General features: G+C 37.0%; 1 protein-coding gene across 2 annotated transcripts in view; it reads left to right on the plus strand.

Moving 5' to 3' along the window:
• The first annotated feature begins 1,400 nt into the window (after window positions 1-1,400).
• wdr11 (WD repeat domain 11) overlaps window positions 1,401-18,949 on the plus strand; it is a 48,600-nt gene continuing 31,051 nt past the window's right edge. The window contains exons 1-8 of one of the 2 annotated variants that reach the window (XM_088422095.1): window positions 1,401-1,566; window positions 5,347-5,458; window positions 8,142-8,295; window positions 8,561-8,734; window positions 8,830-9,031; window positions 12,968-13,133; window positions 17,451-17,562; window positions 18,181-18,379. In XM_088422095.1, coding sequence (XP_088278221.1) covers window positions 1,481-1,566; window positions 5,347-5,458; window positions 8,142-8,295; window positions 8,561-8,734; window positions 8,830-9,031; window positions 12,968-13,133; window positions 17,451-17,562; window positions 18,181-18,379 — 1,205 coding nt within the window. In that variant the 5' untranslated portion in view covers window positions 1,401-1,480. The remainder of the gene's footprint in view (window positions 1,567-5,346; window positions 5,459-8,141; window positions 8,296-8,560; window positions 8,735-8,829; window positions 9,032-12,967; window positions 13,134-17,450; window positions 17,563-18,180; window positions 18,380-18,949) is intronic. The other variant, XM_088422096.1, reaches the window with a different exon arrangement.

Consider the following 18,949-nt stretch of genomic DNA (forward strand, 5'->3'; position numbering starts at 1 on the left):
CACCCAGAATAAATTGCCCCAAAACTTGTGCCGCTGTGTCAAGCATAACCCAAGCCAGACTTTTGCTGCAGGCTTGTTTTTGCCGTATTTAATAGAATTTCAATGCAAGGCGAATGCCTAAAAAAAACATTTCGTATTATGTAACAGGGATTTTATGTTTTACGGAGAAGTAAGAAAGAGGTAAATGTTTCAATGCATGTTTTTTTTTTCACACTGGGGAGTATTTTTGCACATGCAGGTGTCATTGTAGAGGAGTTTTACTGTATATATAACTTTATAATGTTTTATCAGATTATTATTATCAGTGTTAAATTCATCACAATACAAAATAATATTTTTGCCAAACCAAGGTACCACTTTGAGCATCATTGATGTAAAAGGATGTCAGAAGCAACACTACCATGGAGTGCCACTGACATTAACTGATGTAAACTATGTTTTATTTTTTTGTTTGTTTGATTGTTTTTATGGTTGATTTTGTTTTTTAATAGGAATAAAATGGCTATTATTAAAAAAAGTAAATGCACCTTTGAAAAATGACTTAGCAATAATCCCTTCAAGCTTCAAGTATTGCATGTATTGTAAGACATATCAAAAACGGACTAGTTTTCCATACATAATTATAAAACAGTGTAGTTTATTTTTGATCAAGTAAAAGTGATTATGGTTGAAAGCACTTAGCTTTATGAGCAGAAATAATAGCGATATCTCATTCAGAGAATATGCAGTTTTCAAGCACACTCAGTGCATTCGGAACTTAATTTATACAGTACAACCCTGAGTGTTCATCACTGCGACTCTCCCTTCTGAATGCAGAGTGTTCATTACACACTGCCCAGATGTCCCCAAAGGGTAAAACTGCAATACAAACTAATGACAAACTGAAGACAAATAAAGGATTGATGATTTATTGACTCTCAGAGTGTCACATGGGACTGAATTTTAATGAGTTGCTACAACACTGCACATTATAGGAAAAGGTGAGAACTTAAGGTCTTGAAGGCTGCCACTAATTTTTACAAATTATTGAGTATATGTATTGTGTTGTTTAGTAGAGCAAAAATGGTCATTTATGATGGTTAACTCCATAATTTATAACCGAAATTCCAACCAAATAAGTGCAAAATAACTCAAAATAAGTGCATTAAAAACGTTTGTATTCCTGTAGCTGCGCCATTTTTCTTCGGAACCTCACCAAAATGTTATTGAATCTTTGTAGTTTTGATGCCTTCAGTGAGATTCTACAATGTAAATAGTCATGAAAATAAAGAGTCTTTCTCAAATCTTCAAATGCGCACCACTTAGAAATTTTTAGGAACCTTAGCGAAGTTGGGATTTTGCTCCCGCACGACACTGCATTCAACGTCACACCCCTCCACTTCCTGTTCTATTCCAAAACATCTCCCAGCCAGGAAGCTCGTCAATTTTCACAGCTTTCGACCAACAAGCGTGAATGACGTGCAAGCATTGATCAATAATTATGATTCCATACACTGTCAACATCAAACTCGCGGCTCGGACGTTGACTGGCACTCTAAATTTGCAGAATAAAAGCGCAGTAGATTGGTAAGTACTGTAGTTGTTTTGTTAGCATGCATTGATACATTGATCGGAAGCGACAATGTTTACATTGTTTTCATCGTGTTCCTTTCTGGATTTGATACAATTTCCTTTACTGTTTCTAGTTTCTTAGTCTACTATGGTGCCCGTTTTATTAGTTGTTGACCGTTTTGTGATATGACGATTGTTGAAAACCCGCACTCAACGAAGACTCCTTGTGTCATGTGATAGATTTTTTTACTACTGGGCCTGATGGATTCATGAAGCCTCGTCCTTGTTCAGAGATGTAATAAAAGATGTATGTAGGAAACAAGCTGTTGTTGTTCTCGTAAAAAATGTCATTATACTGGTCTAAATACTTATGCGATACTAATAGTAAAAAATCACGACAACTGGAAGAAAGGGCAACTGAGAAAAGTAACTTTCACAAGTCTAATGAAAATCATGAAGACATTAAGTATTGAATATTCCGTTTTTTTATGCACACTCACACCTCCAGAACTGCAGCTGTGACAAATATTTCTGTAATCAAGAGCCTTCAAGTTGAACATATAAGCATGTCTTGTGATCATACAATTTGTAGCATTACCACAATATTGCCTAAAAAATGTTGTTTGGGCTTCATTAAAATTTTCTTATTGGTCAAAACATTTTAAACAGAAAAAACATATTCTCTATGACCAAATAAAGTATATGTGAATAAATTGCTTGACTAAGCACACAGGAGCAAAACTGTAATTTCTTGTCAAATATTAGGGATGCCCTAACACCTGACACTAACCCTAACACTTTGCACCTTTGTCCGAGTCACTACAATGCCAGTATTTGCCTCTATTTTGTGTGTGTATTTATGAGGAGAATATTCTTACATTCATGCTAGGCATGGTCTGAAACTGGATTGACAGTTAACCATGGCATTTCTACAACCGCTGTCTATATCCTGTAAAGATTTTTTTTAAGGGGGCATTTAAATGGAGCAGAATATGATTGACTGCTTGCAGAGTTAACTCATCAAGCTGCGTCATTGAAAACATTTAGGCGACAATTGCTGTTTTGTTTTTTTTCAACCATGTTTGGTATGTATGGCGCATAAGTGGGAGGTCTTTGTCTTAACCTCTTCAAACCTAAGCAGCATATTGAAGGATATGACACGTTTGCGTGGCTAAACCAATGAATATACAGTCGGCCCCCGGTTTACGAACACCCTGATTTACGAACAATTCGCCTTATGAGCGTGGATCACGGAGATTTTTGTCCCCCACTTACGAACAAACCTTTTGCCTTACGAGCAGTCCGACATGCCGGCCATTGAGTATGTAAATATATTCTCGCTTAACTGTGTCAACATAACTAGCAGTTGCGTCATCCATATCATCAGTAGATACTTGTGGCAGTAATGTGAACGCTATTGGTCTTATAACGTCACAGTGACTGTCTCACTCATGGTGTTTAAATATTTTACCATTTAAGTGTAGTGTTTGTACAGCTAAAGGGAAAAACAGCTGACATGAAATTAAATGTGCCGATTGCAGGACAAAGAATTGTCATTGGTTTAAATTTGTTTTCTTTTTAAATTAATTGTCAATACATTCCAACCGTTTAAAAAAAAAAGTGCGAATAAGTATCAGTCAGTCACGGAGATGCCAATATGCTATTGGTCGATTAAGGTCACCCGGTCTCACTCACGGAGATGCTATTGGCCGGCGTCACACGTCAATCACAGAAATGCCGATATGCTATTGGCCGAACGCCTTTATCTAGCTTGATGGCACAGGATGGAAGGAAGGAGAGAAAATGAGTGAAAAACGGAAGGGAGGAATGTTGTGAAGACTTTGCAAACTTTATCTGTTAGACATAGCTTCTAAAATTACTTGTAGTGATAAAGGAAGAAGTAAGAGGATGATGTTTTTGCTTCTCCGTGATTTACACCTTGACTGAAAGAGTCACTGTGACATTGTAAGAGCAATAGCATATCTACGTCGCCGTGTTGACGCTGCGCGTTGGTCTCTGCTCTCCTCCGCCTCCGTCTTTATTCCTTTGTAAATGTTATTTAATGTAACTGTACAGTAGATTATGTCACTTAATTTTAAAATGTGTATAAAGTCGTGATTATTTTACCTAAAGTTTTTGCACGCGTTGCACGCATTCACGAATTAACATGGGTTTGGATTGCCCGTTATACGAGCAGTTCGAGTTACGAGCGTAGCCGCTGAACGGATTAAGTTCGTAACCCGGGGGCCCACTGTACTGTATTTTGATGAAGTCACCCACTTCTAGTAGATTATTGGACGAACCTTTACCAATCAAAATCAAGTTATGATGCTCTGCCGTTTTTGGATCTTTCAAACTAGCTCTCAAAATACAATTTCAAAAAAGGATAATGTTACTGAGCGTTTTTGATCAAACAAGACAATTTTATGGTCTAGTCCCCGGGGTCGGCAACCTGTTGCTCCGGAGCCGCATGTGCCTCTTTCATCCTCATGTTGTGGCTCTCCATGGTTTGGGAAAATAAATCATGCTTGGTTCAGATCAACTATGTGGATGGGGTAACAAGTGATCTATTTGAATTGCAGTCAAAACTGTTTGCGTGATTGGGCATATATAGCATATAGTGAGTGATAGGGCAACATCTTTTGGGTGTGTTTGGTGCGACGGGACACAAAACGTGATGCAAGACAGCCAATCAGTCTCGGGAAGGTAAAAACAGGAAACGGAAATATTGCGCAGCCTTCCAGATTAACTATATATATATATATATATATATATATATATATATATATATATATATGTATATATATATATATATGTATATATGTATATATATATATATATATATATATATATATATATATATATATATATATATATATATATATATATATATATATATATGTATATGTATATGTGTGTGAATGACTCCTCCTTGGTGAGCTACTTTTTAGTAGCAGTTTGTTGGATGAGGCAGTCTTGTTCCCCTCACAAAGGTTGACATGTTACATACTTGGTTGGGTGGGTGCCTCTGATTTAGTTGCCAAGATGAGTGTGTGTGAACCATCGTTGCAGCAGTAATTGCTCTACGTCTGTTGCCACGAACCACAAAACGACTCCCAAATCATGGACTATACAACTCCTTCTTTTAGATCGTTTATTTTATTTAGCCGTAGCCATGCTCTGCTAGACTCCGGAAGCTATGGAAGCCCATGAGGGCCAAATATGCATATATGTCACCTTGATGGTGATATAAGTTTACTACCATTATTACTACTATTGTTTTATTTATTTATTTTTTTGGACCAATTAATATGATAGATAAATATTGACATTCTGCCGTTATTGTAATGTGGTACTGAAACGTACACAGCCATTGGGCACTCATTGAGCAGATGGGCCAGATGGTAATATTTATTTGAATAAGCTTTAAGTGTTTTTATTCTGAAAGACTCAAAACGCTACACTTTATGAGGCGTGATGCGGGACGAAATTGCTTTTAAGCATGGACGAATAACTTATTGCATCCACTCTTTTGTAATATGTGTAATTCCGTTTTTTTTAGGCTAATTGTACGTTCTTGATAGGGCTGTGCATGAATTGGTTGTGATTCTAACGGGTATTTTTTTAAGCCAGGGAATGTGATTATATTGTTAGTTTGCTAGCTAATGTACTTTAAATACGCTGGTTTCTCTTTTAGTATGTGATTTTTTTTTTATTTTAACCATTGATCTGGTTTGACCAGATAAAAAATTACTACTAAATTTTTAACTCCATATTCTGCTGATTTTTTTCCAGGGGCTGGCAGGGGCTGATAGCTCAAGGATGTCACTCTAGCATTCTCATTATCGACCCAAAAACATCACAGACCATCCAGGTGTTGGAAAAACACAAGTCCAATGTGGTCAAGGTACTGTAAGCTCTTCCTCAAGTACCCGGCTACAAAATGCATACATGCATGTTGTCCTGAAAGGAAGTGAGGGATCTAATAAAGGGTAAAGATTTAGGTGGACATTTTGATTGGGTGATTCGAGGCTGAGCGATTTTTTTTTTTTTTTTTTTTTTTATTGTTGCGATTTGTCGTGTTGTTGAACCAATATTGCGATCTCAGATTTTGAGGTAATGGATTTTTTTGTCTCATCAGTCAGTGGCAAACTATAGGTCACATGAACCAGTTCCAAACTGCATCGCATCTTTGTCACACTGTCACCTATATGTTCGAAGGTAGTTTTTTTCATAGCTAGTGGGCAACACTGGGCGCTAAGTTAGATACAGCTGCTTGCAGAGTACCTTAAAAGCGCCTAAAAGCATGGTATCATTTATCCATTGTTAGTGTTGTTTGACCTTGAGCTAAAAAGTTGTTGTCTGACATTATTGATCTTGTGGAAGATTCTCTCCAAAGACTGATTATGTATCTGTGGGTGTGTGCATGTTTTTAAAACAAACAGTAATGGGGCCTAAATTCAACAATAGTTATCAGAGGCGAAGCTCTGCCTAAGGGTTTTGTTTTTCACTCCAAAACACATTTAATCTTGGATACGCTGCAGCAGTTGACCATCTCTCACTACACAGTCACAACAAAAGGCATTTTTTTGTGGATGATAGAATGGTGGATAATGGGACAAATTAACTCCCATATGGAAAGAAAAAAAATAGACAAATAATCAATTGTTTGAATAATTATTATGCGTTGACCATTTTGTCTTTTTAAATATCAGTTATATTGGTTTGTACTCATTGCACATTTATATGATAAGCATTTTACGGAGGTTAGAGACCAGTCTATCATGCAAATAGTTTCCAAAAACAAGGAGGGATAAGGTGTGTGTGTGTGTGTGTGTGGGGGGGGGGGGGGGGACAATAAAAAAAGGTGTTGACATTTTAATATCTACTGTCTGTTCAAAATTCATCTTGTTCTCTTTTCAGAGGAAGAATCAATCCAGGCTCATCCATCTTTTTAATTCTGGAATATATGTGCTATTATTTTGACAAAACCACGTACTGTAATTTACAATTCTGTTACCATTTACGGGTTTGTTAGTTTCACTTGCACAGTTTTCTGGCAACTGCGGATCATTGAAGTCATAAATATATGCACACAATAAATGCACAGACCAATCACCCTTGCTCATGTTCAACCCAACATATTTTATAAGAAAATATACAGTATGTATAACCACTAATGAGCTTGTATTATGAGTTTGTATTGTATTTGAAGCAATGCTGCACACAAATAAGCCTCAAACATCAGCATGGACTCACTCCACAGTTATGTGGATATATATGGTAAACATTCACTGTGCAATAAAATGTTTAGAGCAGTCCCTGCAGTAACAACGTTTCTGCATCAAGTTAAAGAGAAATGAGGAATCACAATAATATATCTCCAGTGATTTATTCGATCTTGAACATCCTGCCATTTTATTTTATTTAAACGGTCAAGGTCATATTTACTCACATTTCAGTGAGGTCATTATGAATAACCCCCAAATACATTATTAGCTCAAAGATGACCTCTGTTGTGAGGTGAATTCTTTATAATGCTTTTATAACAATTCAATCGGGAAACATGAGTTTTGTATGAAAAAAGTTCATGAACCATTGAAGGCAAACAATATGCAAACTGAAAGTAGTGGCTTGTTGAAAGTTGCAAATCAGCTCTATCAATAAAACTAATTTCTCACAGATTAGGAATTGGAATATTGTTGCATTAATTGTCTGTATGTTTTTCTACAGTCTGTGATAATGTTCGTTATCTGTGTGTGACAGATATTTGTTATTTAAAAGCACATCACCCCCAAGTGTTGATGCCAGTTTCCCAATTATACATTGACTTTAACATTAGTGCTGACGATGATTGGAATACAAAGTTTGTCTTGTATTTAAATAAGGAATGCATATCATTATGTTTTGTGTGCTTGGTTCTCCAAATTCCAACATTGGTTTAATTAAAAAGCTTAAAGCATGATTATTTAGGGCAGAGTTACATATAAGTCACACACTTGCTGCAACAACGTGGTGCATTCAGGGTGCTTTCACACTGTCTGTAACTACCAGTCACTGTACTGTTCGGCACATACATCATTTTACTTTGATAATAACTTTTTTTTTTCTCATTTTGAGAATTAAAATCACAATGGAGTTTCAGTTAATTGACAAGCCCTACCGCTTATTAGAAGTTAGGTCAGACAGTTCTGTGCATCCAGATCTCAGCGCAGCTCTGGGTAGCTTTTGCTTTGTTGTAGTGTTTCACCGGGGATCTTCGCTAATGATTTGGCAGAAAAACATGTTAAGCCCCTTGTACTAGTAAACATTATTTTCACTAACCCGTTAATTTGTCTTAGTGTCAAAATCTGTTCTACATACACAGTATGCCTACACCATTTTTTCCAACAAAAAGTGAGATGGTGATGCAATTATTAAATTCAGTAATTCATTTTGGAGTAAATTTTTGCTATGCCATCCATACTTTATTATTGTGTCAAGATCTTTTTTTTTTTGGTTGCGCATATCCCACAAGTAATTACACCCGATTATGGCTTGTGTCTTACGTTTCAAGAATTACAAATAAGGGTTGTTATTTCTTCCTCTAGGTAAAGTGGTCAAGAGAAAATTACTACCATAATTTGAGCTCACCCTACTGTTTGCGACTGGCCTCCGGAGATGCCTCTGGAAAGATAATAGTGTGGGATGTTGTTAGCGGCACTGCCCATTGTGAGATCCAAGAGCACTCCAAACCCATCCAGGGTAAGAGATCATTGAGACACCCCACCCTCCCTTTTTATCGCTGCCTAAATTGATTCTTTATCCTGGGGCAGAACATTACCCTAGCAAGACCTGCCAAGAAAACAATCTATTCTGTCAAGTAACTCTTAAGTTTTGTGCGATTTGTTTTCATTACAGTGCTATTGCCATCACTCTATATGTCCTGCTATAAACACCATGGATTCATCTTCTTCATTCCTGCCTGTTCTTATCTGGCTACATTGACTTTTTTTTTTTTGTCTTTCAGATTTGGAGTGGCTATGGAATCAGGATGTGTCACGTGATCTTTTGTTGGCCGTGCATCCACCTAACTACATTGTTTTATGGAATGGAGACACGGGAACCAAGCTGTGGAAGAAAAGCTATGCTGAAAACATTCTGTCCTTCTCTTTTGACCCATTTGACCCTTCTAACATGGCATGTACGTATATGGTCATTTTTTATTGAAGCAGTGTTGTCTAATTACCTGATCGTTCCTGAAAAGTGTGATCTTTTTTTTTAACCTTTGTTTGACAGTGTTGACGAGTGAAGGTATAGTCTTCATCACAGACTTTTCCCACTCAAAACCACCAGGAAGTGCAGGCAAAAAGGTCTATATTGCAAGCCCGCACGCAAGCCCCGCCCACACCAAGCCAACACCCACAGCTGCCCCACCTCCTACCGGTGCCAAGAAGGCTCTCAACAAGGTCAAAGTGCTAATCACCAATGAAAAACCCACGTAAGAGACACCACCTTGCACTCAAATTCTGAACTGACTTAGACCTTGTCTACACGTAACCAGGGCTCTTTAAACCTGAATATACCCCTCTGTGTGTGTTTAAAAAAAAAAAAGAAAAAGATCATCCACATAGCTTTCTTTATTGAAAAAAAAATACTGCTACAGAAATCTGCATAGTGTGGTTTTATTAATTTACAAGCATGCCAAGTCGTAGGCTGCAGTTGTGTCACCAAATTCTGTCCAATCAGTTGGGTTAGGCAAATCTCCACTTTGGCCTGAGTTTTTTTAGACCTTCGGTTTTGATGGGGTGAAAAAAACAACAAGCACATATAGCAGATAGGACTAACAGGAGACATTTTAACCCTATGTTTGCAAGAACCCCGGTTAAGTGTAGACAATGCCTAAAGGGAGGGTAAACCATATCCACTTGAGTTAACAAGCATTGACAGAAGCACAGTTTCTGGTCACCAAAGCAAAGATAATACACAGTATCTGAATAGATTTTTGTAGCCTCATGATATGTAGGACAAATCATATATTTACTTTATGGTTCTATTTACTAATTGACGTGCCATTTTTAAAACACAATTTGTGTCAAATCCTGATGTATGTAGTTTGTAGCCTTACTTTAAAATTAAAGGGTTTTATATAATGTCGAAATTACGAAATTATTCTGTGTTATATTGTACAACATGTACAGTATGTTTTTGTTTTTTCATAAATCACTCGTCAGTTTACTGAATGTACAAATCTAAAAGTATAGCTTATATAAAACACATGGCTTCAAATCCCAAATGCAGATGGTTGAGATGGGCGATTTGGCTTAAAAGTGTGTCAAAATATAAGTACTGATATGTCATTTGTTTATCAATAATTATTGCGTGCTCTAAAATCTAACTATTCAATATAAGGACCTGGAGGATAAATAGACTGAATTTAGGTATTTTTGTGCTCAAAATTTCCTCTTTTGTGCTTGTAATTATGGCATAAATCTTTAACGCCACAAGGTAGCTTCTGCCTACAACATGCACAATGCTGGGGGTGTTACAGTTTGCTTTCTGAGTTATATATTTTTTATTGAACATTATTTCAGAGGTATTTCCTTGGGGTGTTCAACCTGTATGAGTAGTCACAATTTTCAGACCAAGTACTGATACTGCTCGAACATTTGGTATCCAAAATTTCCCCACAAACATAATGATAAATAATTTTAAATAAAGACCTTCATATTTGAACATGTCATCATTTTTAAAATTTAATGAAGTTAATGGTTATTTTCTATTTTAGCCAAGAATGCGACCAATACTAGTAGCAGCTCCTATCGCAAGTACCGACACCTCTAAATAAGTCCAAGTATTGGCCTGTTATCAGATCTTGGTATCGGTACTCACACTTCTTAGTAATTTCTATTAATGTGAATTGTAATGCACTACATATTTGTAATGAATTATCACCCAGGCCCCAAGCAGATGGTTTCAAAAATTTCAACATGTGAAACAAATCAGAAAATGGTCAAATATAAATTGCCTGAAGACTGGTGAAGGATGCCCTAAAAGCTTTTAAGAAGACATGCAAGGGTTGCCATTTAAATTAGTAAGTAGCTGACGAGTAAAATTCCTTTTACAGAAAAACAGTACAAATATGGACCAAGCATTATTTTTTTGGCAGCTCCCCTGCTTGAAACGTTTTCCCTATTACACTGGGCTATTCATAAGAGTAGCACCCTGCAGTCTGTCAACACAGCCAGCCAATAAGCTTTACACACACGCACGCACCCCACACGTATACACACACATACATACTTGTGTTCGCTCTTCCTCTTTTCTCTCTCATCACATTCATTTCTTGTTTGTGTCATTTAAATCTAACAGGCCAGTGTTACTGTGACGGCTCTCACAGGTCTTTAGCAATGTTTGATTGCTGGCAGATTTGAAAAAAACATCTGACTTTTTAAACATGCATTTAATTACTTCATTATACACGAGGCAGGCTGGTGGTTAGCATTTGGTTAGCTCTCAGTTCTCAGCTTTGCAGTCAGTTTTCACACACAGTCAAATGTTAAAGTCTATGTTGAGGTTTATAATTCAGGGACATCTTGTTATCAGATTCCTGACTAAGTTCCGACTAAGAACAGCACACAGTTTCTCTGGCAACACAAAAAAAATACTCAAAGTGGGCAAAACCTTTCAAAATGCTGCATACAGAGAAGAGAAGCAAGATAGTGTGCGAGAATCCGCTGTTAATGTCATACAGCACCACTGCTTATTATGCTTATCAATGCTTCTCTGATAGTTTCTTTGTTTGACATAGCCAGTATTTCTTCAAACTGATGATGATGTTGGAACTGGACAGCTGAATGTTTTGCCCCCATCTTCCTTTTTTCCCTTCTTTTTTGTGTTGCCCTCTGAGGATCTGTTGCATCTGCCATTGCGTGTAAGACCTCAAAGACTTTAAAGGTTTGTTGTGACGCTGTCTTTACTGGCGCTGACATTTCTGGCCCCCCATGCACATCGTGTGAAGTTAGCTCAGCATCTCTGATTTATTTTTTTAAGTCATTTCTGTCTTCATCACTTTCACCATATGATCATGATCTCATTTGCATTTGGATGTTTCCCGTTTCTCCTGTAAAAAAAAAAAAATATATATATATATATATATATATATATATATATATATATATATATATATATATATGTATATATGTATATATATATATATATATATATGTATATATGTATATATATATATATATATATATATGTATATATATGTATATGTATATATATATGTATATATATGTATATATATGTATATATATATATATATATATATATATATATATATATATATATAATGTGTGTATATGTGTATATGTATATGTGTATATATATATATATATATATATATATATATATATATATATATATATATATGTGTGTAAGTATACTGTATGTATATACAGTATACACATACAATTGATAAACAAGTCAAAAGGAATTCCTTTCCATGTTTTCTAACCAGTGCACACAGCATAATTGAATCAGCTGGAGGCATCATAAAAATGAGCTCGCCATTAACGCCAAACTAATGGAAGCCCTCAGCTTGTTTCTCTCTCTCTCACAGATGGGACGTCGATAGTCTTGAAAATACTTTTGAGGCTGCAACCATTTGCGAGCTCATCTGGTTCAGTAACAAAAAGGTAGCGAATCCATTGCTGTCAATTTGTGGGTCATTTTTGGCTCCAAAGTTGCACTCAAAGTCCTTACCGAGAGAAGTCATTATTTCAAGTAGGACTCCTGTATTGCCTGATAAAAGCTTTCTTTTTCTTCGAAGTTGTAAGCTCATCTCCTGTCTCATGGTTTGTTCTTTTCACCTTACCAAAGACATCTGTTTCTTACTCATTTTACCTCTATGTGAGTGATTGAAACAAATCCCTCAAAATCCAGCCACTGTTCAAAATAAAAGGTTTTCCCAAATAAAATATATTTCAGATGCGGACAATAGTTTGAATTGGTGAGGCCCGGTATCAGTTGATCCACGGACCGGAACCAGGCCGCAGACCGTCGGACAGGGACTTCTGCTCAAAATAATAAAGAATAACATAGATGGAGATCTAGTTGAGATTAGTGTATTGTATATATCCTATATTTGATCTATTGTTGTTAAACCATAAAGGATCATCACTGTCACATATGTGTACCAATAGTGGTTTAGTGGCTCACACAGCCGACTTGTGGAGTTGCTGCAGGATCACGTCACACCGATTTAAGTTGGTGTCAGCCTTTTACCCTGAAGACATTTTGGTTAGGCTCCAGTCCTACGTGTTTCTGAATATGATGTAGAAACTTGGTGTAAAATGTGAAGCAATGATCCTTTGCAAATTCTGTCTCTCGTTTCTTACATTACCATTGTTCCTCTCAACTTTGTGGTCCATAGTGCAGAGGCAGTTACGTTGAATGACTGCTTGCAGCTGTCTTACCTGCCATCCAAAAGGAACCACATGTTGCTGCTTTACCCCAGAGAAATCCTCATCCTGGACTTGGAGCTTAGCCAAACTGTGGGAGTTGTAGCCATTGAGCGTTCTGGAGTGCCCTTCATCCAGGTGAGGCTCCTTAGTTGTAAATTGCTGGAAAAATTGTATCAACAAAGTTTTGTGTATTTAACCTTCTATATAAATCAGGCTTACTTTATATATTTAAATTTCCAATCACATTGATTATTCAAGCAAATTATTTTCGCCCACAACATTTTTTATGAACAAGAACCCGATATAAAACACCTCTTGCATAACTAAGTTTTAATACCTGTTGTTATTCTCCCGATGGTTCAGTTAGCTAAGGTGAGCCTGCACCATTACTGTTGTGGTTATTCATGCTCTATACTTCACCATCTTTTCGTCACCTTACAAACTGTTTTAGTCTTTTTTTTTTTTTTTTCACCAGGTTTTATAGTAATCTTTTATATTGAGGACTTTTCCAAGAGGACAACCCCTCTCTCTGCACTCATGATAGTTTTCGCTATCTCAGTTGCTCACCACATCACAATGCAATGAGAAACCAGCAGAGCATGGCTGCACTGTTCACAGAAAATTATTCTAAACATTGTACCTCCACTTGATGTCTTGTTCATCCTAATAGTTTGATTCAGTAGCACCACCGACCATTGGGTGTCAAATTGTTTTTCAACTAAAAAACAGAATTCTAATTGAAAATAGAGGAAACTTTGGGGGAAGGTTACATTTCTTAATGGAGTTTAAACTATCTCTCAAAGCATGTCTGTGGTGCTCAGAAGAAAACATATATAGGTTTTAACAGGAAAAGCTGCATCCAAATCAGTTTTTGTTTCATTCGTTGTATTAAAGTAAGCACATAATCACTCGAGGAAAGTATTTGTTGAGACGTCATAACTGCTAATACGCGCAGCCATAGTTGTTGCAGGGGTTGGAGACATGGCGCGGTGGTATTGAAAGCAATCTTTGGCTGCTACTCTCTCCCATTTAACATGTGCCATTTTTTGGTTTGATTCTGATGAATCTTGAGTCATCTCACAATTTTAAATACTGATAGAAAGTCTTTAAATTCAAATTGCAGGGCTGACTCAGATTAGTCTGAATCTGATGAAAAAAAAATTGAGAGATTGTCAGCCGCTGCCAACGCCATAATTTCACATCGTATGGTTGCGTACATGATGTCTTGACAAAATAGTTTTGTCAAGCTATTATAAGCTTGCCTTAACACAAACAGCACAACCTAAATCACATTTGCATACAGTTTTTCTAAGTACCACAGGCAGTGTAGTGCAGTTAACTTACTGGATTGTATGGGTTTCTCTTGTTTTGTGTCTACTGATTTAATTCCATATCTCTTTGAGGTTTCTACTGCGATGGCATGGTGGACAACTGGTTAGCACATCAACTGCACATCAGAGGTTCAGAGGTTGTGGGTTAATTTCAGGCTTTTTGGAGACTGATTATTGTCAAGAGAAACAAGTTTAATACACACTTCCAAAATAAATTTTCCCCGCTCAAATTACCTTTAATTTTGCTATTTGTTATTTTTCACAATTATATTCATCACTTTAAAGTATGTGGGAATAATTTCTCATTGTAATTACAAATGATTAGGAAAAAAATTGCCACACTTTATCTTTAGGAATTGCTGTAAGTGCTTACATTTTCAAATAGTCAACCTTACCAGAAAGTCATAATATCTTTTCACTGTGAGCAGTTTTTAGAGTAGGCCAGCGTCCAGCTAATGAGGTCCTTCAGGGTTACCTGGTGCCTATGGGAACAATGTTGGTGACCCCTGATTTTGTCATTGAGACAGTCTGTCTGGGGCATGATAAGACACTTTGCATAGTCAAGAACTCCTATTCTCAAAAGTGTTTTCCAATTCTAGCAACACAGCAAATTTAAATGACATATGGTAAATCTTAAGCATAGTTTAATGTAGAGTGATGGAACCTCTGGCTCTTAAAGGACGGCATTCACAAAAGTAGCTGTTCAGAAGACTGGGTCTTTTGTTTTTGTTAGCATATTTTAAAATATTTGTTTTAACATATAAACACTGGGACTGGTGATGCTTCACAATTTGTGTCACTTTTAAAAGTTAAGGATTTGGCACATTAATGTCTTATAAAATATTTTAAGTTTTAATGACGTGGGCTGAATTCATGTCATAGTAAGCAGTACGTTGGGGTTGTTTGGAATTGTGCAAAACCGCCTCATTTTGACCAAGAAAAAGGATAACATTACATACAGTATTTGATACTTGTTTACTCTCTTTAGAGCATAAGAAAATAAATATGCTGAAAACGTTACATACATTGTCAAGCACAAGTGTGTACAATGCATCTCATATGTTTTCACAAACGCTATCACATTTAAGGCTGTCACTACTGAACCTTTTTAGATTGATTAATCCATTGAATAATTTAGATATCAGCAACCCAAAAATAAATGAAATGTATGGTATTTTATGTATCTTTTTATACATCTACTAAGATTGAATGTGAAATGAAGTGAGTGGATATAACTAGTCATTCATAGTTATTGAGTGGATAAAGTGGGCCCCCGGTTTACAAAATAAATCCGTTTCGCGTTTGGGATTGTAACATGAATTTGCGGTGTGGTGGGCATTCCAGACCTATGTTAATTAGCTAATACGTGTAAAATCCCAAGTAAAAACATAAAAATTGTATATGCATATTAAAAATTGGAATCAAAATATTATAGTAAGTGCTACTTATTTATAATATACATGCATACCATCAAATAACATCATAAATATAAAATACGTAAAGGATTTATTTACCTTTGAGTGGCGCTTGTTATGGCCATATTCCCTCGTAAGGTTAGCCTAGGTTAGGCTAGCTTAGCTTTCTTTGTATTTCTTGATTATGTCCCTTTTTATTTCCATATAAATCATGTTCTTACTTCTCTCTTTCACATCACTAGCAATCTTGTCACTCATGGATAATCAATTCAAGTTTGAATTAAGCACTAAAAATGCATAATAAATAAGATATTGAAAGCATTTTAACACGAGATCAAGTCTTTAGGCAGCCTTCTTTGTGACCCTGTGCGCTGACCAATAGTAGACCAGTATCTTAGGGACGCCGAACAATAGCAGACCAGCATTGTAGTGATGTGTTGAGGGGACGCAGTTTGACGCCAACAGAAAATCAGAGCAACTACCTAAAAACGCCTCAAGAGGAAGGCAAAACAACAAAACACAACTAACCCCATAGGTCATGACAGTTGTTGATGTTAATCGTAAAGCGGGATAAATACCTTAAAGAGGGGATGAAAAACTTAGTATTCCACATCGTAACGTGAAAAAAAATCGTAAGCCAGGAACGCCGTAGTCCGGAGGTCCACTGTACTTAAGCTTTTATTATCCAATGTCAAAATGTGGTTATGCCAATTAGTTAGCAAATCACAGTTAGCATTTGTACACTAGGGATTACCATTCAAGGTCAACAGTAGTTAGTTCACACATATCCTTATTTGTATACAGTATTTACGATACTCTTCTAATAGTGTCCTTTTAGTCAGCGGTCCGCAACCTTTTTATCACCACGGACCGGTCAACGCTTGGGATTTATATTGCGGACCGGGTACGCGTCACCGACTGACTGCTCTCAAAAGCACATCCTTCTCACTATGTAATATCAACAGTGGCCAGAAGTGGCGCCAAAAAACAAAGATCATGCCAAACGAAGTACAAATGAATGAAATGTTAAACTAATTCAGTTCCCAAACATTATTTCAGGTGCGGCCCACGTGGCCCGGTACCAGTTGATCCACAGACTGGTACCGGGCCGTGGACCTTGTTGTTGGGGCCCGCTGCTTTAAGTCACTTACAGACAATGCTTCAACAATATTTCATGTGTAAGCATGTGAATGGCGCTGCCTGTTTGGAGGTCATTAACTTTTTGTTCTTTTTAATTTTTTTCCTCTTCTGGACTTCACACATTTCGCACTTGACTGCCCCCTACTGCTTAAAATTTGAAACCAACCAACTAAAACCAAACCTCCCCTGTCTGCTTGGTTCCTGGTTGGGTTGGGGGAGGGAATTAACTGGTTTTATCAAGACTCGATTCCCACTTTTACAGTGAAGAGCTTTTCAAAAGACTCGGTTCATTTAAGGATGTCATGTTATTAGTAGAGGAGGGATTCTCAAAGGGTTTCTCGTTTTTGTCATGGTCCACTTTGTAGTTACGGCTTCCCTCAGAAGGACATTTTAAAGTTTATGCTGTTGTTTATTGGTTTGTTTTTGTAACTATCAATGAAACTGACTGCAGTGCCATAGAAAATATTTTTATGAACCCGTGAGGGTGTTGAACATGAACACATTTAATTGTGACAATAACAAGAATGGAGAATGATAACGTGGGCCGTCTATACCTCAACTCTCAGGTTATCCCCTGCGCCCAGAGGGATGCCCTGTACTGCCTCCATGAGAACGGGTGTATCACCCTTCGCGTGTGTCGATCCACTGCATCTCTTGAAGAAGGATCAGCAGCAACAGGTATGTTTTCTCTCATATATAAAGTGGGCGTCATTTGTTGTATGCTCAATGACAACCCTCACTCACCGCAACACTTTCTTCTCCTCTTCATTTATTCAGCCCGTCGTATTGTGCAGTCAGAGCCTGAAGCCTTTTTCTCTATGCTCCAGTGGGCATTCAGACTCTTACTATCTCATTTATCTTTGGCTTAGTGTTACAGGCCAATGGGAGTCTATTGTCTCAGCAAATGTCTCTGTCTCTCCCCTCTCCACTTATTTCTTCCTTGCTGATCTCTCCAGCGTCTTTTCTTGCTTCCCGGACATTTTCTTTTATGAGTCTCTCCCTCCCTGATTTAAGCACATATTTCTGTTCCTGGTACTTATCTCTCTAAGCCTCTCTTGCTTTATTTTCCTATTCTCATTTCCTCTCACGCTTACTTTTTTTTTTTTTTTTTTTTACTATCTACTCCCATTTATTTTCTTGCCTTCTTTTTTTTTTCATTAACAAATCAATGCCTTATCCCATACTTGTCTCCCTGTATACACATGCCCAACATTATGCTTGCCATTCATCTTTTCTTTTCAGACTCTTTTTGTCCACTTTTCAGTCACACTTACATCAATTATTCTTCTTTCTAAGACCCAGAACAGAGTACCCAGGAGCTTGTTTATGACCTTCGCTCTCAGTGCGATGCTATCCGTGTCACCAAGACTGTCCGTCCATACCGCATGGTTATCTGCCCTGTCAACGAAAACAATGCTGCTCTCATGGTTAGCGATGGTAGAGTCATGCTATGGGAGCTTAAAGCCTTCACAGGCAGAGCTATCACCAATCCAAGGTACACAAGTACACACACACACGCACACACTCACACTACTCAATATTTCTGCAATACTTTTTCAGGCGCCAAAGATAAACTTCCCTAAAAATTGTATAATCCTCTGACCTAAATTTAGGGTTCTTAGTGACTGTCACAGGTAGGCCATGCAGGGAATTAAGCTATCTCATTTTTCTTTGATAGGATATTACCAATCTTCTGTTGAGGCTTTATGGCTATTTTTCTTTTTTTTTGTTTGTTTCCCTGTGCCTACTGTCAAGTTAATATCTGCAAATTAGTCCCAGCGACAGCATTAAATAAAAATGCATGTCATGTTTTTCACAGCTTCACATTATGGTAGCACAGCCTAGTTTCAATACGTCTTAAAAATCCTCTGCTTTTAGCTCACTGAAGACAAACAGATTCGATTAAATGAAATGCCAGGCCAATTTTCTTTTAGGTACATCTGTAAACTTTCTGGTGATCGGTGTACACATAAAAATCACTCCATATACAAAGTATGATTTAGGGTGAACATAATTATTAACATTTCTTTGTGATGCTTCATGAAGAAGACATAATTTTGATGCA

Source organism: Hippichthys cyanospilos, chromosome 8 (assembly GCF_059441005.1).
Source record: "Hippichthys cyanospilos isolate Australia breed blue-spotted pipefish chromosome 8, RoL_Hcya_1.0, whole genome shotgun sequence".
NCBI lineage: Eukaryota > Metazoa > Chordata > Actinopteri > Syngnathiformes > Syngnathidae > Hippichthys > Hippichthys cyanospilos.